The sequence below is a fragment of the Astatotilapia calliptera genome, chromosome 17 (genome assembly GCF_964374335.1).
Source record: "Astatotilapia calliptera chromosome 17, fAstCal68.1, whole genome shotgun sequence".
Lineage (NCBI taxonomy): Eukaryota > Metazoa > Chordata > Actinopteri > Cichliformes > Cichlidae > Astatotilapia > Astatotilapia calliptera.
In genome coordinates, this window is record NC_137438.1 from 13,935,171 (window position 1) to 13,959,052 (window position 23,882).

At 39.1% G+C, this 23,882-nt stretch overlaps 1 protein-coding gene across 6 annotated transcripts in view; it reads left to right on the forward strand.

Moving 5' to 3' along the window:
• Nucleotides 1-1,595: 1,595 nt before the first annotated feature.
• The window catches only part of tut4 (terminal uridylyl transferase 4), a 42,803-nt gene continuing 20,516 nt past the window's right edge, over nucleotides 1,596-23,882 (forward strand). For all 6 annotated transcript variants that reach the window (XR_013902728.1, XR_013902729.1, XR_013902730.1 and 3 more), the window contains exons 1-11: nucleotides 1,596-1,745; nucleotides 1,857-2,002; nucleotides 3,039-3,601; nucleotides 3,693-3,844; nucleotides 4,958-5,074; nucleotides 5,164-5,341; nucleotides 5,468-5,556; nucleotides 5,644-5,695; nucleotides 5,897-5,966; nucleotides 9,819-9,945; nucleotides 10,350-10,469. Coding sequence is in view for 3 of the 6 variants with exons in the window: in XM_026147012.2 (XP_026002797.2) it covers nucleotides 3,118-3,601; nucleotides 3,693-3,844; nucleotides 4,958-5,074; nucleotides 5,164-5,341; nucleotides 5,468-5,556; nucleotides 5,644-5,695; nucleotides 5,897-5,966; nucleotides 9,819-9,945; nucleotides 10,350-10,469 (1,389 nt within the window). In the remaining 3 variants the exon portion in view is untranslated. The remainder of the gene's footprint in view (nucleotides 1,746-1,856; nucleotides 2,003-3,038; nucleotides 3,602-3,692; nucleotides 3,845-4,957; nucleotides 5,075-5,163; nucleotides 5,342-5,467; nucleotides 5,557-5,643; nucleotides 5,696-5,896; nucleotides 5,967-9,818; nucleotides 9,946-10,349; nucleotides 10,470-23,882) is intronic.

Consider the following 23,882-nt stretch of genomic DNA (forward strand, 5'->3'; position numbering starts at 1 on the left):
GCCACAGACATCCTGAAGTAGGATGTCTATGGCTGTGATACAATGTAGCTATTTTATTTTAGAGGCTATGGGACAGGTTTATTAAGCAAAGCAAATGACTGTGATGCTGCAATCACAGTGTGATCTATTAACAGTGTTCTTTAATTTATATATAAAGACCAGCCAGTGCATTTCAGCAATTAGTAACCAGCATTATACCAAGAGCAGCGCAAATTATTGACTCAGAAACCTGCTAACCTGATGAGGGAGGATTAGGGCAAGTATGACGTAGGCCTATCAACAAAAATAATATAGCATAAGTTCAGCATTTACTCTTTAGTTGTTTCTTGCTGAAAACAGAGCAAAAATTCAGATGATTGAGAGGAGGATGAATGAGAATTTATATGTTTCTGATTCAGGGATAACTATTCTAAGGGAAATTGCTGGGCACTGTGCTTTAGGTACTTAAGTGAAGGGCAGTTATCCAGAGGAAAACTGCATTATTATATACTATTCCACCATATGAGCATGTGTCTGTGTGTAAAACACATTACTTACCATCACATCCCATGCCCATGCCAGAATCAGCCCTACTGAGGAAGACCTTCCCAATGGCCTTCCATCCAAAAACTAATAGTAATCCATAGCCACTCATGCAATTAACTAATAGATATATATTTAATGAATCTTTTCATGATATACCGTCACACTGTAAGTAAAGAAAGAAGGAAAGTAAGAAACGTGCATTTTCTGTGAATTAACAAAACCTTTGTTTTATAATTACAGGACAGCTATGATCTATCATCATTTTCGGTATTATTTCACATACTTACTTCTTACAATTTAAACCCAAAGAGTCATGCTGATGGATTTTGTTCATTTACTACAGCAGCTTTTCTTTATTATTTAGAAAAACTGAGATATAATGAAACTCAAATTGCACTTTTTTTCCTTATAGATCTTGGATCCAGATCTGGGATCTCCTTCCAGGTCTGGACAAGGGCATCAGCTAGACCAGGTCCTGGACAGTCTGACGTGTAACCAGGTGGAGTGAGATGGACCTAAACACAATGTGCCAGAGTTGTTCTATCGGTGTTCTATTAGGTCAGGCAAGCTTTGGTGCCTGTAAATGGAATCAATTCCTTGATCCACCAGAAACTATTTGCATACTCTTGCCATGTGATGCCAAGCACCAAGAGAAACTAAGATTCAGTGTACCAATGTAGGGTTTGACACTGGGTTCAAGGATTTCATCCAGATACCAAATAGCAGTCATTTGGTATCTGGCATGTAGAGTTCTATGTGTCCCTCCATGGATATGTCACTGACCCACTACCAAACTGATCATGCTGAATGATGCTACAAGCAACATAACAGTCTTCACAGCTTCTCCAGACACTAATATCACTAATATATATATATATATATATATATATATATATATATATATATATATATATATATATATATATATATATATATATATATATATATATATATATATATATAGCGAGAGAGGGGGGGAGAGGGAGAGAGAGAAAGGGTGTTGTATACAAAACAAGGACCTTCCTAGTAGTACATGAACGCGGCACGAAACACGCCCCTCTTCATCATCACTGGCACTCCCACAATGCAGCGGGGTAATGTATTAACATGGCGTCAATGCTTGCTGTTTTGACCAGGGCCGTGGGATTTGAAAACATTATGTAGACCAGAACCATGGAGATAGCTAAACAATAATTTCGAATCAACTTAAGAGTTCGAAAGTAAGTCAGTGCGTGCTCTGTTGTGTTGCAATGGTTTAAGCGTCTCCTTTGTGTTTTTTATGACTTGCTGCTGTGTAGTAAGTGAGTACCAGTATTATTTATTTCCCGTAGCTAGCTCAGGCGGACGACCGGGCATCGCAGCTAACCTCAGTAACATTACGGAGAGGGCTAACAACGTACTCTGCAGAGCAAAGCAACCCCAGGAAGTAAGCGTGAAGCATTCCCATAACGTAAGACGGTACATTTAACCTTTAATGGTAAGCTTTTTAAGTTAATTCTATTTTAACGCATTTTTTTCTCTGCCTGATGGCATCTTCCTCCCTTATTTGTTGCTCGGAAGTTTAGCTAACTGTGTGTGTTAGCTTTCGGTGTTGTGTTTAAGTTTGTTTTTCTCTAAACTGAAACACACGGAAGCCCCAGTGAGTAGTAATGTCTGCAACCCCTAACCTGTGGTTTACTGTAAAACGAAATTAATCTCCAACTGCGATAGTGGAGGTGGATTTCCAGGAACAGACCTGGGGGGAAAGCAATCAGGGTGGTAAACTGTCTATTTGGCATTTGTGTTTGATCTAAAAACGCTAGTTTGATTACGTTGGAACTACGATGCTAACTTTTGTTTGATTAATTTCGGCATTTTATAGACAAATTGGTCTGTTGCTTTATGACGAATGAAAATGATCATTAGCAGCAGTGTGGATCTCTGTGCTAAACGATTTTTGTTTTAACTGAGAATATTACAAACGAGCTTTATAAATTGTACTGTATGTGCACATCTGTCATAGTTTTTGTTTAGTGTGCTCACAAGATATTTTAGTTTGATTTCATAAAAACTTATTGATGTGCTCACTTGGTAACTTGGCTCTGGGATTTTCTGTGTTCAGCGTGGACAATGCATAATAAAAATGATCTGTTTGAACTCTAAAGACAAAGTTAAAGTTGCTCTGTAACGCCCCCCGCTCATCTTTATTACTTTTAAACAATGATAAATCCTTTAAACAAAAGAGTAAAAGGTAAAGATCTGACCCAAAATTAACTCAACACTTCCTTATTTATTTATAACTTGATTATTCACCTTTTTAATGAGTCAAAGTCAACTCTTTTAAAAAATAAAGGGAAAAAATCTGTTATTAAAAAAAAAAGTTTTAAATAAACAATAAACTAACAATTATGAACTAAAGATTTTTCTCTAAGTTACTCATTCAAAGTTTACATATGCATTCGGCTGAATTGTTAAAACAATGCACAACACATTATTTCACTGCAGATACAATTTATTTTTTCTTCTTTTCCTAGACTTTGGGTGGCCTGCCTCCCTGGCCATCTTCAGTGTGGTGTTGACTCCACCAGGAATAAGAGCAGAAGAAACAAAGGGATGGATGAGTCCTTGACTCCAGTAAAGACAGTCAAACAGTCTCAGCTCAGAGGAGCTAAAGCTTTATCCACTGAGAAATCCAATAAAGAGACTCTTGTGCAGAGAGAGGGTCATAAGTCTGCAAGCCGCAGCAAAGAAAACAGCACGACTGCCAAGGATGAACATAATATAGGCAGCCAGGTTAGCCGTGGGCAAGGCAAGACTTCTACAGATACTCCCCAGGACAAGAGAAGAGGTCGGCCATCCAGATTGAGTAGGCTGACTGGAAGAACGGGTTCTGGGGAGAGAGGCAAAGGAAAAGGGGCAAGCTTACAGCAGCACCTGGTGCCACAGGCTTCTGAGTCCAGAACATCTCTTTCTGCAGACAGCAGCCCCTCAGCAAACAAAGAGAGCAGCTCTTCTGTAGTGCCTGTTACCCCTGACAAAGGGCTTACAGAGCAGGCTAGGAGCTCTACTAGAGCCCTGGCAAAAGAAAAATCCCAAGGTGGGTTGTAAAGCATTTTTCCTGAAATGAAGAAGTCTTCTTCATCAAATAGAGCTCCAGTAAAGTGCTTTGTGTTTGCTGTTTTTTTTAGTGTTGAAAGCCGCAACACTGATGAATCAGTCTGTGCAAGAGGGCCCAGAGGTGAGGCCCACTGTGGAGGAAGGACCTCTCACAGAGCAACAGCTGGGCCTCCGACAGGCAGAGGAGCGTCTCCGCAGAGACTACATCTACCGACTGCTGAAAGTGAGAAAACCACTCAGTATAACCTTTGTATACCAAATTTTAATAATATGTATGTAATAGGTCCAGAGTTGCTAAATTACTTGACAGTGCAATAATTTTTTTTAATTTGCATTTTTCCACATGTATAAAAATTTTAAAAAGCCACATCTTAATTAGAATGTGTTCATAACTTTATTTTTGAGATACATCGATTTTTATGATACACTTATTTTCATAAACAGAAGCACAAATGAAAATATCCAAATGGAATGGCTCTTCTGTAAATAAAGGGTTAACTAAAGCTTGAGGACATTTTGGCAGTAAGGTCTTGCCTTTACATTGGAATAAATCAGCTTACAATTTAGCTATAAAGCAGATTGCTACTGTACTATAATAATTATCTAATTGTCTAGTTAAATTAAACATGGGAAAAAATAGTAGCACACAGGCAGATCATGTGTTAAATCTCATTTTCATTTTTGGTGCTAACCTAAATGTGATCATTCTAATTAAACATTGATGCACTGATCATTGATGGCTAATCATTTCTGTCTCATATAAATGGGGAAAAAAGACTAAAAGGCTCATTCTAATAGAAAAGTCTGAGTAAACTCAAGATTGAGCTCAGTTTAAACTGGACGCATTATCGTATTTTTCTACCATTTGGACCATGGTGAAGCCCCTCAGTTCATCTAATTGGCTGCTCCTCTTTAAAATACAAACCAAACCCAAACTGTTCACTGTCTCTAAGATCATACTTAGCAAAGACGGCCTGAAACACATTCTAGAGTAGTCGGAAGGTTTTGGCTGATGGGAATTTCCTGTACATAAGCTGAGCTTATTTTTATGAAGCCCTGATAATGTTTGATATGAACATTCAGTTTTTAAACAGGATGTATAACAGGATCTGTTCTTCCTAATTTTCGCTATTTCATTCTTCTGTTACCTTGAGTCATTTTCAGAATGTGTGTTTTTGGTTTTTTTTGTACTGGGCACTTTTTTTTTTTTTTTTTAAATCTCCACCCAGCATGGCAAGGTGAGATCCACTGTTTAATTATAAGCTGGAGGATCCAAATAACAAATCCCCCACATGTAGAGAACATAAATTGATTGCCTATGTCTTTGTTTTTACAGCAGTCCCCTGAGTACCCAAACTACCAGTACATATGCAAGCTGTGCTCTGTGCACATTGAGAACATTCAAGGAGCACACAAACACATCAAGGAAAAGAGACACAAAAAAAACATAATGGTAAGTACTTGTGATATGCTGGTGTTTATCTGAGTGGACTGATAGGAAGATTTTAAAATAGTTTACACATTCTGCTTGTGACATGTTAGGAGAAACAAGAGGAAAACGAGCTGCGTGCCCTGCCACCTCCTTCTGCTGCTCAGCTGTGGGCTGTCAATGCCGCTGTCCTAGAAACTGCCAGGCAGCAAGGGATATCAGATGAAGACTTTGAGATTCGAAAGACAGTGGTCAGCAGGATGGAGATCATTATACAGAAACACCTCACAGGTTGTATGATGTGATCGCATCCAGTCAATTCCTTGATTTTATCTTTATTGACAGTTGGCAGTCTTTCTGTGAGAGTTATTCTGCGTAGACTATAGATCTGCCTGACGTTGATTCTTTGGTTTCCAGCTTGTTCACTCCGTCTCTATGGTTCGTGTCTTACCCGTTTTGCCTTCAAGACAAGTGATATCAACATTGATGTCACCTACCCTCCCTCAGTAAGTCTGCTGCTAATAGTTTGCAATCCATTTACTGTTAACACAAAAGCACAATGACAGCAGTGACCTTTTCTTATGTCTGTTCAGATGACACAACCTGAAGTCTTAATTCAGGTGCTGGAAATCCTCAAAAACAGTCGTAAGTTTTCTCAGTTGCATTTTATATTAAGTTGATGTGCTGGTTATTAAGCTGTATATAACTCCAGATTAGCTGAATGCTGTTTCGGGTCCCCCCCCCCCCCCCCCCCCCCCCCCCAATCTGCATTTTTTGTTTTCAATTTGGCTGAAACCCATCATTTAAAAAAACAAAACAAACAGTAATTGATTGTTTTCTCCCTAGCCGAGTTTTCTGAGGTGGAGTCAGACTTCCATGCCAAAGTACCTATCGTGTTCTGTCGGGATGTTAGCAGGTGAGCATTAGCAGGATCTCTTTTTGTCCCTCCATGTTGTATGTCTATGACACAGCATTATCTTCAGTGACAGAATAAGTTAAATGTAAGGCTAGGGAGTATAGGGCTGCTCGATTATGGCAAAAATGATAATCACGATTATTTTCACTGAAATTGAGATCTCGATTATTTGACAATATTTATTTAACCCTTTAAGACCTACTGTAGAACCAAGTCTGCCAGAGCTTATATTATTATTATTTTTTACATGTTGTAGTGCCATTTGTGGGAACATTTCAAGTTGCTATACATCAATACAACTGTTAATGCATACATATTATTAAAATATGGGCTATAAGTCCATAGTAACTACATTAATTGCAAAAAAAAAGTTCAATAAACTACAAAAAAAAATTGAAAATCGTTTTTGTTTTGTTTTTTTACATATATATCTACTTGGAGAAATTTAAGAGGTTTATCCCTCAAAAGTTTAAATACAAAAAAGTTGCAAAAAATTGTTTACAACAACAGGAAATTTATTTTGAGTGTCTTCATAGTTTTATTTTGGAGATACAGCAATTTTTATATACTGCAGGAAAAACAAAAAAACAATCCTATGATGCAAATTTGCAAAGAAAACAGCACGTGCATTAAAATAAACTATTTCCAGCAGTGCAATTCGAGTTCTAAGCATCCCAGCAAGTATTCAGAAAAGTCAAACATGACTTATAAAAACACCAGTATAGGCTTTTAAGGCCTACAAGTAAAAAAACTACATTTTCCGCGAAAATGACGCCACTTCCGGTTTTGGGCAGGAAATGGCGGCCATGCGAACTACCTGTTTCAATGTGCGAAGTGTTACGAACAGCTGATTGGATCGGCAAAGCCTGTTGTGGAATATTATGTTTTTGTTCCTGCAAGCGCTTTTTATGCAATTTTTATACACACAGGCTTAAATACAGTCCCGATCAAAAGTTTAAGACTACCTCAAAAATGGCAAATCATATTTTGCATGGTTGGGTCTTAACAAGGTTCCAAGTAGAGCTCCAACATGCAACAAGAAGAAATGGGAGAGAGAGATAAAAAAAACAATTTTTAGAGCATGCAATTTATTGAAAACGCTTAAACTAAAAAAGGCAGTTTTACACCTGATCAAAAGTTTAGGACCACATGCCTTTAAATGGCCAAATCTGTGCAAAAATATGGAGTCATTGTCATTGTCTGTCAGGTAGTCACTGATGGCAAAGACAAAAAAAAAATGTTCCACTTTTCTAATGTGGTCGGGTTGTTGAACTGCATAAGCAGGGTCTTTCACAGCACGCCATCGCTGCTGACGTGGGGCTCAATAAAACAGTCATTTGGAATTTCTTAAATCAGCGGTCCCCAACCTTTTTTGCGCCACGGACCGGTTTATGCCCGACAATATTTTCATGGACCGACCTTTAAGGTGTCGCGAATAAATACAACAAAATAAAACTAGTACCGGTACCGAAAACAAGAAAATTTATTCATAACACACATGAAAAGACCAAGGAAAACAGAGTAAACGATAACAAAATAACGCTGAAAACCGATAAAAACCCCGAAAACTATACATTTCACACCTGAGCCTCAACTCTCGTGGCCCGGTACCAAACGACTCACGGACCGGTACCGGTCCGAGGCCCGGGGGTTGGGGACCGCTGTCTTAAATGATCCTGAGGATTATGGAACAAAAACATCAGGTAGAAGACCCCCCCCCCCGCCCCCCAAAAAAAAAAAAAAAAAAAAAATTCACCAGCAGTGAGCCTGATGATCCTGTTGGCTGTCCTTGAAGAAACTGGACGATCCTCGATCAGCGTTACTGGGGCTGCAGTCGGCACCGGCGTTACTGGTGCTGACTGGAGCCCCATAACTATCAGACGGCATCTGAGACTGAAGGGCTTCAAAAGCAAAAAATGTCTTCAGGGACCTCATCTCCTTGAACGCCACAGAACTGGCCATTTGGACTTTCCAAGAGAGCACCAAACATAGAATTTTTAAAGGTGGAAGAAAGTTTAAGTGTTTGATGCGAAAAAAAAAAAAATTAACCTTCATGGTCTGATGGATCCCACTTGCAATGTTTTCTATGCACCACAGTGGAGGGGGGGCCATAATGGAATGGGATGCCTTTTCCTTCAGTGGAGCAATTGAGGGTTCTGGAGGTGCAGGAATGTCAAACGGCTGTTGGCTATGTCCAGATGTTTCAGAGAGCATCTTTCGTGACTGAGGGCCCTCCTCTGTGTGGTTACGACTGGGTTTTTCAACAGGACAATGCTACAGTACACAATGCCCGCAGGACAAGGGACTTCTTCCAGGAGAATCACAGGTTTTTTGGAGGTGTGGTCCTAAACTCGAACAGCTGTAAAACATCCTGTTTGAGTTCAAGCATTGTTTTAATCTCCCAAGACCCGAACTCTTTCATGGCTTGCATTTTTAATTTTTCTTTGATATTTGGGCTGATTGTTTTTACATTCATCCGGTCCCAAAGAATTACGAGATTGTTTTTTTGTTTACCTAGTTTTATGTTTCTGAGAAAAATGAGAGCCACATTCGTTTTAAATTTTGATAGAACAGTGGCAGTATAATGTCCTCGTAAGTGGATATCAGGCCCTTGTAGAAAAAAAATTAAGTATTTTGGTCTAGACAACCCAAAATGTGATGTCCACATATGTGGATGCCAGGTCCTAGGAGGCTTAAAAAACAAATGTTTTGCTCACTCCCATTTCTTCTTGTTGAATGTTAAGGGTCTACTTGGAACCTTGTTAAGATCAAACTATACAGTAAATTACTTTTTTTTTGCTTGCTATTTTTCAAGTGGTCTTAAACTTTGGATCAGCACTGTATACACATCCAGCCCAGTAACATTTAGATAAATGTCGCTTTAACAAGTTGCACCTTGACCAGATGGTTTTGGTAGCCATCAACAAGCATCTGAGATAATTTTGACTCTATATTTGACTGTTCTCCTTGGCAGAATTGGTACCTGGCTTTTAAGCACAGCTGTAGGTAAATAAAAGCAATCCCAAATCATAAGCAATGCTTCACCGTGCCTGTGATGCACTTTTGATAGAAGTTTTTCCATTCCTCCCACCCACACTTACCTTTCAGAATTGTTTTGTTTTTTTTTTTTATCAGATTGGAACACATTTTCTCTCATGCCTTTTGGAGAGTTGATGCATTTCTTTGTAAGCTGTAACCAGTTTTTTGTTTGCTTTTATCCACTTTGATGTATATGATATATCTAATGCTTTGTAAGTGGTTTTTAAAAAACAAAAAACTGACTAATACCTTTCGACCGCTAGACTTTGATGCTTTTTAGGCTCTTAGCAAACCATGACTTCTGCCGTAGCAGAAAACAGTGAAGATCGGGACAGCAGCTGAACTCTATTTGGGGTTAATCAGAGTCTCTTAATTGATGGCAGGCATGTTCCCAGGAAGTCTGTTGTAACACCTTTTGATTTATCACAGTATTAGTTTAAGGATGTGGACACTTATGCAACTAGCTTAATTTTTTTGAATATATTTTTTCCTAACAACTTTGTTTGTCAGTTGAATTGTAAAGGCTTCTAGGTCACATTAAAAATGGGAAAAGTGTATACACTGTTTATGTCCACTGTATATATTACAAAAATAAATATGAAAATTCTAAAGTAAGTTGTGAATTATCAAAATGTATTAAGTGCCCAGCCTATATAAAGCCTGTGTGTGGGAAATCACTGAGGCCTGCAGTCTGGTATTGTTTTTTGTTTTTTAATGTGACCTCTTTTTCAGATCATGAGCCAGTGAGACATTATGACAGTTAGAATTTGGTCCAGCTAATTGTCATCTTCCCCCACCTCTGTTTCTTCACAGCGGTCTGATGTGTAAAGTGAGTGCAGGAAATGATGTTGCTTGTCTTACGACCAATCATCTGGCAGCCCTGTCTAAACTGGAGCCCAGACTGATTTCACTGGTGTTGGCCTTCCGCTACTGGGCAAGGGTAAGCCTGTTTCGGACACTCAGAATGCATACACCTAATACATGTGTCCTTTGTTTAGTTCTCAGCATGTTGCAAAAGTATCTTTGTGTCATGATACTTGATAATTAATGTGTTTATGAAATGGCACAAAGGATATAGTGGATGTTTTGGATATGAAAACTGACGGACCAGAAATAATGATGATGTAATGGAAGTGGGTTTTTGTTTTTGTTTTTTTAAATCTCTTGTTAAAAGAGTTATTTTCAACCTCATTTGTGTGCAAATATAAAACTTATATGCCCAAATGGCAAACACAGATGATCTGTTGGTCTGTATGATGTATTGTTTGGACCAAATTTTGCTTTGATGTTTTGCTGAAAGCAAAAATAGATTTTTTTTTTTCTTTTATGTATTTATCCACACAGTTGTGTCACATTGACTGTCAGGCTGAAGGTGGCATCCCTTCATACTCCTTTGCCCTCATGGTGATCTTCTTCCTGCAGCAGAGAAAAGACCCTATCCTCCCTGTCTACCTGGGCCCCTGGGTAAGTTACTGAGAAAGGGCCACTCTGTATCTGTGCTCCTTGGCAAATAACCAACGTTAAACAAAATTATTTTTAAATCCCTTTCTTTATATTTTAGAACCTGGAATAGAGTTGGGAGATATAGTCTCAAAATTGTATCTGAGATTTCTGAGAGTATTTCCATAAAGTTTGCGACAATGAGATTTTTGAGAGTATAGGGAAAAAAAATACAGAACAATGATTGGAGCATAAAGCTTCTGAGCAGCAGCAGTTATAAGTACAAGTGAATGAAGGGCATTTACCACCTTCATCTTCAGAGAGTTACTGTCGTTAGTGACACTTTACCTATTTCAAAGTGTGAACTGTATTGACGCAGCAGCATCAGCATTATAGTGCAGTAGTAGTGATGCAATATTATACCAAGTGACACAGCATACCTCAAATATGAACACAAAGGTAACCACCGTGGCGTTTTTCAATTCAGTTCAATTCAATTTTATTTATATAGCGCCAAATCACAACAACAGTTGCCTCAAGGCGCTTTACATTGTAAGGTAGACCAAACGATAATACATCAGAGAAAAACCCAACAATCAAATGACCCCCCTATGAGCAAGCACTTTGGCGACAGTGGGAAGGAAAAACTCCCTTTTAACAGGAAGAAACCTCCGGCAGAACCAGTCTCAGGGAGGGGCGGCCATCTGCTGCGACCGGTTGGGGTGAGAGAAGGAAGACAGGAAAGAAGACATGCTGTGGAAGAGAGACAGAGGTTAATAACAAGTACGATTCAATGCAGAGAGGTCTATTGACACATAGTGAGTGAAAAAGGTGACTGAAAAGGAGAAACTCAATGCATCATGGGAATCTCTCAGCAGCCTATGCCTGTTGCAGCAGAACTAAGGGAGGATTCAGGGTCACCTTATCCAGCCCAAACTATATGCTTTAGCAAAAAGGAAAGTTTTAAGCCTAATCTTAAAAGTAGAGATAGTGTCTGTCTCCCGAATCCAAACTGGAAGCTGGTTCCACAGAAGAGGGGCCTGAAAACTGAAGGCTCTGCCTCCAGCCTAGAAGTAATAGATTTTCAGTGGAAATCTTAAGTAAACATATAACTGCTTAACCTTTTAGTTAAGAACAGTTAAGAATAACTAAAGTAACTTAACTGTGTAATGCTTCAGAAGCCTGTACAGCAGTGTAATATATTAAAACTAGTGGTGCAACGGATCACGGTTGATCCGTAATCCGAACCGATCCCACTCCACGGTTCGGCACGCACGTGATCCGAAGATTCGAAAAAGAAGGAAAAAAGGTATGTGTATGGTGCGCATGGTCAGTCTGTCAAGCGATATTTATGGTCAGCGCTAGCGGTCCAAGTGGAGGAGCAGAGGAGTTTGCTGTATTTAAGCAGCCCTTTGCTGCCCAATCCGACCGGGCTAAAGCTATTACAAAAGCTACTGGAGTGTTTAGCTGCAGACGGGAGGCCGTATTCCCTTGTGCAAAACAAGGGGTTTAAACTATGATGAACGTGCTTGAGCCACACTATGATATCCCGTTGCGCGTCCACTTCAGTGACAGGATCGTACCCAGGCATGTATGAGCAGGAAAAGTTTAACGTTATGGCTGAACTGTCCCAGGCATCTTTTGTTGCCCAACTACAAACGGGTGGACCTCCAGGTCAACGGAAAGCTACGTGACCGCTCATTATATCACAGCGGAGTGGTAAATATAAAGCCCTGTACTGCCCTATTTTGCACCTTAATTTGTTTTTATATAATTGCGTGGAATAAGTCTTGAGTTGAATGTTTTTAATAGGCAAAAAATACTTAAAAAGTTAATAGGTAAATGTTAAATTTTTTCTTTTTTTCTTTTTTGCTGATCTGAAAATTGATCCGATCCGTGACTTAAAACCGTGATCCGAACCGAACCGTGAGATTTTTTGATCCGTTGCACCACTAATTAAAACTGAAAAATGTTCAGTCTTGGGTTCAGTTTTTTAACCCGCTGTGGTAAGCGGTAAACCCACCATGTAACCACATCAACAATTTCCATCCACTGTTTGCACTCTGCAAGTGCAACTTGCAAGTAAGGTTACAAATTAGAGAACACAAATGCATAGTGTTACTAGAGCAACAACAAATTTTGACATCATATGACACTTTCACATCATGTCAAAGTAGGGCTGCTCAATTACCGTAATTGTCGGGCTATAAGCCGCTACTTTTTGCACAAGCTTTGAACCCTGCGGCTTTTAGTCAGGTGCGGCTTTTCTATGGATTTTCCATGATTTTTGTGATATCGTAAGACGATTTGTTTTGTTTGTTCCGCTGTTGTACGGCACTACGTTGCCTGGCGGAAGGATCGAGGTTCAAGAGTGGTATGTTAGTCACATGTCCGTCCGCCAGGCAACGTAGTGCCGTACGAAGTAGCGTGAAAAACAAACTTCAAAGTAGCGCTACGCATTCAGCGGGAGGCGTGGATGACGAGCGGCGATAAACTTGCGAAAAGCAAGTTATGCCCAACTCCACCGGTGGATTCTGACATCGTGGAAAAGTGCGAAAACATCCACGATCACCAACGGATTTTGAAGGGCTGGACTGCTGCATGATGGAGAGGAGGACACCGCCACGGCCCTTCTGAGGGTGTTCGACTCTGACACTGACAACGAGGATTTCTTTGGTTTTGAAAGTGACAACGAAGGAGAGAAGCGGAGAGTGGATGACGAAGCCATCCTGAGCCTGTTCGTTTCCGACATTGGAGAAGAGGACTTTGGTGGTTTTCGAGTGCAGGAAGAAGAGAAAGATGGTGAATGACTGACTTTTCTTCTCCGTGTCACTTCACCTGAGCCTAAAAAGTAGTCCGAATCTATTTTTCTGGTGTGCTGTAGGTTACTGTTATGTACTACATGTGCAAATATGTACCCATAACTTGTTTTTCAAAATATTAATAAAAGGGGTGTGTCTCCAAACAGCCATCTCTTTCCTGACAATTCCCTTTGTGCATATTCTCTTACATATGATAAGTCAACATTGAAACACCTGCGGCTTTTAGTCAGGTGCGGCTAATGTATGTACAAAACAGGATTTTCCCCTGATTTTAGCTTGTGCGGCTAATATTCAGGTGCGCTTTGTAGTCCGGGAAATACGGTAATCGAATTTTAATCACGATTACGATCTGGGCTTTCAACAATCATTAAAAATGAATGAGCCGATTATTAGCCCCTCCCTCATTTATCCGCGACACCTTAAAGGCCGGTCCGTGAAAATATTGTCGGGCATAAACCGGTTCGTGGCGCAAAAAAGGTTGGAGACCGCTGATTAAGAGGACCCGAGGGAAGCTCGGAAAGCTAAGCAGAAGTTATTTGGAGAGGAGAGTGACTGCTGTTGGTTGAAAAGAGAGGTAAAAAAAAAAACTTCAGTGGTGTTGCACACTATTTTATATTATTTTTTAAAGTCATTATTCAATACATTGTTATTGTTAACCCTTTAAATCTGGTCAGAGCAGCACGCTCCGTTTTGCGTAACTATTTTTAAATCCCTGTAGAACCTGAACCGTGTAAGCTAGCGCAATAATTGGTTTTGCATATGAAACCAGAGGAGTTGTACTTACATCTTATGCCATCAGCTTGTCCTTGGTCACAGTTTCCTTCCACATAAAGCTTTGCAAAAATTGCATAAAAAGCGCTTGCAGGAACAAAAACATAATATTCCAGAAACACGCTTTGCCGATCCGATCAGCTGTTCGTAACACTTCCCACTTTGAAAAAGACGTCAGCGCGAACTATCACATGTCCGCCATTTCCTGGCCGAAACCGGAAGTGATGTCATTTTCGCGGAAAATGTAGTTTTTTACTTGTAGGCCTTAAAAACCTATACTGGAGTTTTTATAAGTAATGTTTGACTTTTCTGAATAGTTTCTGGGATGCTTAGAACTCAAATTGCACTGCTGGAAATATTTTATTTTGATGCACATGCTGTTTTCTTTGCAAATTTGCATCATAGGATTGTTTTTTCGTTTTTCCTGCAGTATATATAAAAATTGGTGTATCTCCAAAATAAAACTATGAAGACACTTAAAATAAATTTCCTGTTGTTGTAAACTATTTTTTGCAACTTTTTTGTATTTAAAGTTTTGAGGGATAAGCCTCTTAAATTTCTCCAAGTAGAAATATATGTTAAAAAACAAAACAAAAACGATTTTCAATTTTTTTGTAGTTTATTGCACTTTTTTGCAATTAATGTAGTTACTATGGACTTAATGCATACATATTATTAAAATATGGGCTATAACAGTTGTATAGCAACTTGAAATTCTCCCACAAATGGCACTACAACATGTAAAAAAAATAATATAAGCTCTGGCGGACTTGGTTCTATAGTAGGTCTTAAAGGGTTAAATAAATATCGTCAAATAATCGAGATCTCAATTTCAGTGAAAATAATCGTGATTATCATTTTTGCCATAATCGAGCAGCCCTATGTCAAAGGTTTTACCAGTGGTAGCAGGGCCCAGACAGTGTAATGTTGACAGTGTCTGAGCATCTAATGGACAAAATGACCCACATTTTCTGTCTGTGTGTCTTCAGGATAGTTTGGTTAAAAAAAACAATCCCACATGGCTCGAGTCTCTATTTGGAAACTAGGTGTAAATACAAGACGTTGATGGAAAATTGTATCATTCTTGTCACGAATGGACACATTGATGCAAAAGTACAACACTAAAAATATCCCGTGTTGTTGCTTAGATTATCTCATCAGACTTTTTGAGCACTATGCTGTATGCTCTGCCTGTGTAATAACGAAAACTCTTCTGATGCTGTAAATCATTAGTTTTCTTTAAAGATGCCTACCTATATTATATCTATGCATTTATCAGAAGGTAATGATAAACTCACTGTTTATGAAATGTTTAGCAGATCTTTTTTCCTGTTAGTTTTTAAAAAGATAAATTAAACAAATAAAATAGGTTTTATGAGACTTGTTGCAGTTTTCCACATGGTTACAAATGTGGATGACACAGGGTGAAGAACAGAAATGATTTCATTACAAACTTGATCTAATGTTGCTCACTGAGATTCATTGCTTTTAAATAGTGTAAGGTCTAAAAACATCCCCTGCAGAACAGGATATGAGAAGGTGTCAATTCTAGTGGCAGTAGCTTCTCTATGTGAGTGACGGAGCTACTTGTTGTGCTGGTTGAACAAGTAATGCCACTCTAATGATGCACACCTGCTACAATGACATTGAGTAACATACAGAGGTTTTATAGCTTTTTCACACTTAAGTTGTAATCTGTCAAATTTTAATTTGATCCGGCATCCAATCACCTGAATCACCCGAGAAGCTTCTTCAGTTCTAAAAGTAAAGAAGCTTCTCGAATGAGAGGTGAAACCTCTTCAAGGAAACTTGAAGTCCAGACATTTTACTTTTCAAGCTCCTTAGACAGGAAGAAGAGTAGTTCTTATATACCCGTCAAACCAAACTGTTTGTGGATCGTTTTGTGTAAACGGAAAAACATTTCTTGGAAAGGATGTTGGTTATGAATATTTTAAAAGTATTTTTGATGCTTTAAGCACATCATCTCTATAGCTCATGTTTCCAAAACTGGGCAGCTAACAATCTAGAGTGAGAAGTGGCATGGCAGGCTAGAAAAATATACATTTACATATACATTTAATCTGCAGTTAGGTGATCTTTTAAGGCTGCAAAGCTGCCATATTTCCTTAAAAGATCTTAAAAGAAAGTGTTTTTTGGGGATTTAAACATACAGTACTGTGCAAAGGTTTTAGGCCACCTTTTATTTCTTTATATTTTGCTAGGAAATTGTAAAAAGATATAATGATTTATTAAAATGTGCAAATATACAACATTAAAAAAAACCCTATAGTTCCTCTGTCTGAATTAGGTGATGAGTTTGGGGAAAAACTACAGGTTTACAATGGTTTGGTTGGTTTTCACATAGAGAAAAATTCAAGTGAACTCCGAGCCAATCAAAATGTGTCAGTCTGCTTATTAGGCAGATGTATCTGGGGTGGGAGCAATAAAAGTAATACAGGAAGAAAGTGCTGTGTGAGAAAAGTGAGAATTTACATTCATTTCACAGCTAGTTGCAAGACCTTACAGAGCTTTTACATTTATAGTAGAGATGGCACGATACCACTTTTTTATGTCCAATACCGATATCATAAATTTGGATATCTGCCGATACCGATATGAATCCGATATAGTGTTTTTTAATCAACAAAACTGTTTTTTAAATATCTTGCTGCATTTTGTAGAAGTTCATACTCAAGTTTAAAACAACAACTACACTAAAGCTATTCTGTGATACCTGTATGCAAAAAAAAATATTTCATAGTTCAGCAATACTGATCAATCTAATAAACTTGAACCACCATTCTCCCTATTCTGGTATTTTAAAGAGTACTTAGCATAAATATTAAGCAACCTAACTAATAGCGTTCCAACTCCCAGCAACAACAAAAATAAATAAATAAAAAATAGGGAACCACCCTTCACGCGCCACCTCATGATGCTTAATCGACATAATCAACCTTAATTTGATGCAGTGTGAAAAAAATGCAGAGAAATCAATTATTTTTCAAGAAATATTAAATAGATTCAACATCTTTCTTCAACAAAATTGCAGACTGCACAGATGGTACCTTCCCAAAGGAAAAAGTACTATAGCTTACTAGGGTATGTGTGTGTGTATATATATATATATATATATATATATATATATATATATATATATATATATATATATATATATATATATATATATATATATATATATATATATATATATATATATATATATATATATATATATATACACAACGATACACACAAAATTCACGGTTCGGTTCGATACTTTGGTGTCACGGTTCGATATTTTTTCGATACAAAAAAATGTTCATGCCTTTTTAATTTGTCATTTATTAAAATTATAAATATATATTTTAACTCAAAAGTACAGTTTTTAAATTTAACCCTAACCCTTGTGCGTGTTTTTTATTTTGACAGCGAATGCGCACCTGCGGACCACTTATGTGCAGCCCTGGTTATTTAGCTCGTCATATTGCAGCCACAGAAATTATTTTGTCCCTGAAACCATAAAGCTGGACTTTCTTTTTGCCTTATAGTCTGATTTGTCATAACTTCTCCTGCTGCTTTTACACACGCACTCACATAAGCTCAGCGATTCTCTGCGCGATCAACCTCTCACATGTTTAAGCTTGCTGCAGGAGATTTCACTTGTCATGTTTGCATAGTAAGCTAACGATTAATAAGACGATGTCAGAGGAATTGGTGCACAAATTATCATCACTCACAGATCAGTGCTGTCGCTCTCTATACACAGTTCGCGCGATTGCAAAGTGAAAGCAAAAAAACAAGCGCAAATTCAAACGCGACTTCAATATGTCACATATTGACAGTGGCTCACCGATGCCAATGACATAATTACCCAGCTACATTTCTGAAAGAATGCAAAAGCATTGACATATATTTTTCCTACAATAGCCTGACGGGCAGATTTTGGTAGCCCGACTGAAAAAATCGCTAGCTCCAGGACGTCGGGCTAGCGATATTGCGAGCCCTGTATCTGATTGAGGAATCACTCATCTTTGGAAAAGAGAGTTTATTACAGAGAAATGTCTCTTTCCGAAATAAAAGCTATACTATCCGCTTCTTCTGGGCTATATTCTCAGCAGCATAAGGAGAATCATGTGCTAACAGCTGTCTAAATGACTCGGCTAAAGTTAGTAGCATGCTTGTTGTTTTTGTCTTTGCACTAGGATGATGTCGGCGTAAATGTGCAGTCATATTCGTTGTGTTCCCACTAGTGCTTTCAGGTTAATCTCGTTGAAATGACCTTAACGCCACAACACGGCAAATCTCCGTTAACGAGCTACCGCCGATCGCCCCGTGTGTGGGGCTAGACGGCCAACACGTTAACGAGCTAACTGTGCTAACACACTAGTTCACACCAATGTAATTGAGCATTGCATGGCACATCCAACATACTGTTTTACTTTAGTCCATGACTCGCTTACCTTCAGGGTCATACGTCACATGAAAACCAAAATAATTCCAAACGCCAGATCTGAATGAGAGTGGGGGAGGTCCATGTTGCTGAGAGCTTAACTTCTGTCTCGCTAGCTTGCCCTGTGCTCTTCCTCCTGACTATGCTGTCTGTGTGGAGCGCTCAGTGGATCTGCGCTCGACAGTGCAGCCTAGGCGGAGTAGTCGAACACAGATTCACTGAGCGCTCCACACAGACAGCATCGTCAGAAGGAAAATTGATAAAATAAATTACAAATGTTGTATTGTTCGATACATATGCGTACCGAACCGAAAGCACTGTATCGAACGGTTCAATATCGATACGAATATCGTTGCACCCCTAATATATATATATATATATATATATATATATATATATATATATTAGGGGTGCAACGATACACAAAATTCACGGTTCGGTTCGATACTTTGGTGTCACGGTTCGATATTTTTTCGATACAAAAAAATGTTCATGCCTTTTTTAATTTGTAATTTATTAAGATTATAAATATTTATTTTAACTCAAAAATACAGTTTTTAAATGAAATGTTGCTGAAACAACAAAATAATAAAAGAATAAAAGAGTTTGGAAACGAGTTTATTTCAGAGAAATGTCCTTTTCCAAAATAAAAGCTATGCTATACCCTTCTTCTGGGGTAAATTCTCAGGAGCATATTGAACATATCAGGTCCCCATAAAATGAACCACTCTCTGATGGACCTCACCTCACACACATCTTCTGGAGTGCTAGCACTTAGCTGCATATACAACAAAAACAACTTAAATAAAAATGTATTGCACAGAAAGGCCTTCCTAAATATATTTTTAAACATTTGAAATGTTCTAAAAACAAGGTATCAACCACATACAGTTCTGCATTGTTTGGGAATCCCTGATGGTATTTTCTATTCTTGGCAGAATATAAAACAAACACACCCAATCCCTGACATGAAAAAAATTTTTTAGAACCATGTTCTATAGTGTACAGAAAACACATGAAAACTTAAATCTGGTAAAGCTATACTTCACATATTTTCTGTTGTGCAGACTTGGCACCATGTAAAACAAACAAACAAAAAAAACACCACCATGTAAAGAATAAAAAATAAATACAAATAAAAGCTATTCTATACCCTTCTTCTGGGGTATATTCTCAGCAGCATATATAACAAATCAGGTACCCATAAAATGAATCACTCTTTAATGGACCTCCCCTAACACTCATCTTCTGGAATGCTAGCACTTAGCTGCTTATACAGCATAAACAACTTAAATAAACGGTCCTGTTAAATACAAACCAAAACATAGTTTACTCAATTTCCATGTTCTTCTTCAGAAAAATTAGGATGTCCACATGTTCTGCTGACAGTACAGATCTACTTGCTGTGACAATGTCACCTGCTGTGGAAAACACCCTCTCACTTGGGACAGAGGTTCCAGGTACAACCAAGTAACACTGTGCCAACTTGGAAAGATGAGGGTACAAGCTGTGATGTTCCTTCCACCATCTCGGTGGGTTATCATCTGTGGGAATGCAGTCTGCTAACCTGTACAAGTTAATTTCCTCCTCTGCCACTTCGGCTGCAGACCTGGTCCTTGGCTTCTGTGCAATGAACAGTTCTCCAAACAACTCCTTCATGGCCGACTTTTTCTCTGGTGGAGATGCTGATGGTGAATCTGAAGAGTTTGCTGCTTGAGTCTCTGCGGAGGTCGCAGTTTCTGTGGTGCCTGCGGCTTGGTCTTGAGGAAATATAAACAACCAAACTGTTAATTGTATTTGTTTAAATAATATTTATAAATGAAGCAGTAGCTAAATAAAATTTCAAAAATAAAAAAAAGAACACCTACTTGTTCAATGCTCAAGACAAGTTCTGTGGTGAGTGCTCCATAGACTCTCAGCTGAGTGACATTATCCAAGTGTCGCAGGGACTTGAATCGAGGATTTAAAGCTGTGCACTTGTGTAGGTAATTCTGAAGGGCAGGATCAGCGTATCTCTTCTCCAGGTCCTCCCTGATGTTTTTTTTTTTTTTTACATCTCTCACTGCTGGGCTGTCATCACCAGACTGCGCCATAGAGTTCAGGATGTTCATTTTAAGTGGCAGGATCATGGATGCTGTTGGAGATGACGCTTCACACATCATGACTGTCACAGTTTTTAGGGTTTTCATGACTGTAACAAGATTTTCAGCCAGTGCATGTTCTTCCTGAGTTAGATTCTGAATGTTCTTCATACTCTTCTTCACAGTATTGTCGGCCATAGCAGCATACACTGCAGCTTGCTGTTCAAGGTATCTTTCCATCATATCATGAGAGGAGTTCCACCTAGTTGGAACATCTTGAATCAGTTTTTTTCCACTAAGCTGCAGCAGTTGCTGTTTTTTCATAAACACATTGCATCCTGTTGTGCTTCTGTGAAAGAAGGAGACAATTCTTCTCATCTTTGCTAGGAGATGGGAAACCTTCTGCACTGCCATTCCTTTCTGAGCAGCTATATTAATTGTATGTGCAAAACATCCGATTTGTGGCCCCAGCCCAGCAGCTGTGACAGCATTAACTATGTTCTTCGCATTGTCAGTAGTTACAGATATTGTCACATTTGGTCGCACTAACTTCCAGTCTTCCACAGCTTCAGAGAGACCTTTGGCTAAGTCGTCAGTGGCGTGACTTTCGACCAGGCGTGTCTGCAAAACACAGTTTTTCATCTGCCATTCCGGATCAATGTAATGCGCGGTGACAGTGAGGTAGCTCTGCGTAGCTCTTGACGTCCAGCCGTCTGAGGTCAGAGCAACAGCGGGTGCTGCTGACACTGCCGTCTCTAATTTAGCTTTTGTCTCCTTGTACAAAGCAGGAACTGCGATATCGGTGAAATAGGTTCGTGAAGGAATACTGTAACGGGGCTCAAGTACTCTCAGCATTTCCCGAAACCCGGTGTTTTCTACAACAGAAAAGGGTCGCATGTCGACAGCAATAAAAGTAGCAATTGCCCTGTCGATTTCTTTTGCCCTCTTAGAATCATGCGCTAACGGCTGTCTAAATGACTCCGACAAAGTTTGTAGCATGTGTGTTTGTTGTTGTTTTTGGCTGCCTTCACTCGTCTTTGCACTAGGGTGATGTCGGCGTAAATGTGCATTCATATTTGTTGTGTTCCCACCGATATAATTAATCATGGCATGGCACATCCGACATACTGTTGTAGTTTTGTCCACAACGCGCTTACCATCAGGGTGATACTTCACACGAAAGCCAAAAAAGTTCCAAACGCCAGATTTCAATGACAGTGGAGGAGGTTCGACTTCAGGAGGCACTGAGGCAGTTGCCATGTTGCAATGAGCTTAGCTTCTGTCTTGCTAGCTTGATTGAATGCATGTGGTTGGAGCTCAGTGGATCTGTGCTCGACAGTGCAGCCTAGGCGGAGTAGTCGAACGCAGATTCACTGAGCGCTCAACACAGACAGCATCGTCAGAAGAAAAGTTGATAAAATAAATTAAAAAATATATATTGTTCGATACATATGCGTACCGAACCGAAAGCACTGTATCGAACGGTTCAATTTCGATACGAATATCGTTGCACCCCTAATGTGTGTGTGTGTGTGTGTGTGTGTGTGTATATGTATGTGTGTGTATATATGTGTGTATATGTGTATATATGTGTGTATATGTGTATACACGTGTATATGTGTATACACGTGTATATGTGTATACACGTGTATATGTGTATACACGTGTATATGTGTATACACGTGTATATGTGTATACACGTGTATATGTGTATACACGTGTATACACGTGTATACACGTGTATACACGTGTATACACGTGTATTTTTTTTATTAGACTTAATAGTTACTATATACAGTAATGGACTTCTACTCATTTTGCATCAAATTAAAACTTTGGGTGTCAGATAATTATTTATTAAAAGCTAGACATTTGAGAATGAGACAAATGAGAATAAGAAAGAAAAGTATGTCTTTGTGCCCCCTTTTCCCTGTTAATGCCCTATCGGCCCCCCTGGCTAAACTTTGCTAGATCCGCCCCTGCACAGTTACCAGCGTCAGCTACTAGAAAAAGATCCTCGAGTAGAAAGTAATATTAAATAAATTCTAACAACAGCTGATCAAGTTTAAACGTGCTGCTGTTGTTCAGCCGCTGGTTTCCTCTTTCTGGTGCAAAGTGGGCCAAAAGCAAACTAGAGACATGGACTCGCTACAGAAAAGCCGATCAGCTGATCATTAAGCAGTTTCATGATTGAAGTAGCAGCAAGAAGAGGCAGTCGCTCCATATATCACTTGTTAAGCTTAACGCAGGAATGCTTTACAAACATTCAGAGATGGACTTACACACTTGCTTTACTTCTCTCGGGATAACTTTGTCGGAGATGAAATGCCGGGTTGCTAGCGAAGCTCCAAATGCTATCCAGACCACCGACAGGTCCTGCATGCCACAGCCGCTCTATCACGTGATGCATACTGCTCCGACGTGCTAACGTTCTGAGGTGAGTTACGGCGTGTTGCAAGTTTTGTGAGGTGCTTTCGTGATATTTAATGGATCGGATTACATTTTTTATTTTTCTCCGATATCCGATCCAGTAATTTAGGTCAGTATCGGACCGATACCGATACGTAATATTGGATCGGTCCATCTCTAGTTTATAGTGCAGAGCATTTTCCCACATTGAGAATAAACAGCATATTTTGCTACAGGACACTTTCTTAGCTCGGGCTGGGGTCACTTTCACGCCACAAACAAACCACTCAAGTTCATTTGGAACTGTAGTGAGATCACCCCCTCCAAAGTGTCTCTGTGCGGTTGCTTTGGTCGACACCCAAGTGTGATTACTGTGTTTACACCTAAACAAATACACCACACCAAGGGGAAAATGAACAGGGTTTGATTTAGGCTACGTCCACACTAATGCGTTTTCGTTTGGCCTCCTGTCCACACTGAGACGGCGTTTTCCTCAAGGAAAAACGCAGCGTTTTGAAAACGCTCTCGAAAACACATACATTTCAAAACGGAGCTGTCCCGCCGCAGTGTGGAGACTCAAAAACGCAGACTTTCTAAAACGATGACACATTTTAGTCATGTGATGCAGTCATGTGACCAATTAAACAAAGATAGCGGAGGGCATTATACAGCAGTTGTTTTCATTGCTCTCAATTTTGACAGTCCTAAAAATGATTAATATCAGCTTGTACATGCTCCAGATAGCTTTTCTTCAAATTCTTTAATTCTCACTTGCTTTGGCGCATGCGCATTATTGGAATATAAGCGTTTTGGGCCGTTTCAATGTGGACGCACAACTCTGTGAAAACGATGGAAAACGCTAGTGTGGACGCGAAGCGTTTTCAGGCGAAAACGCCGTTTT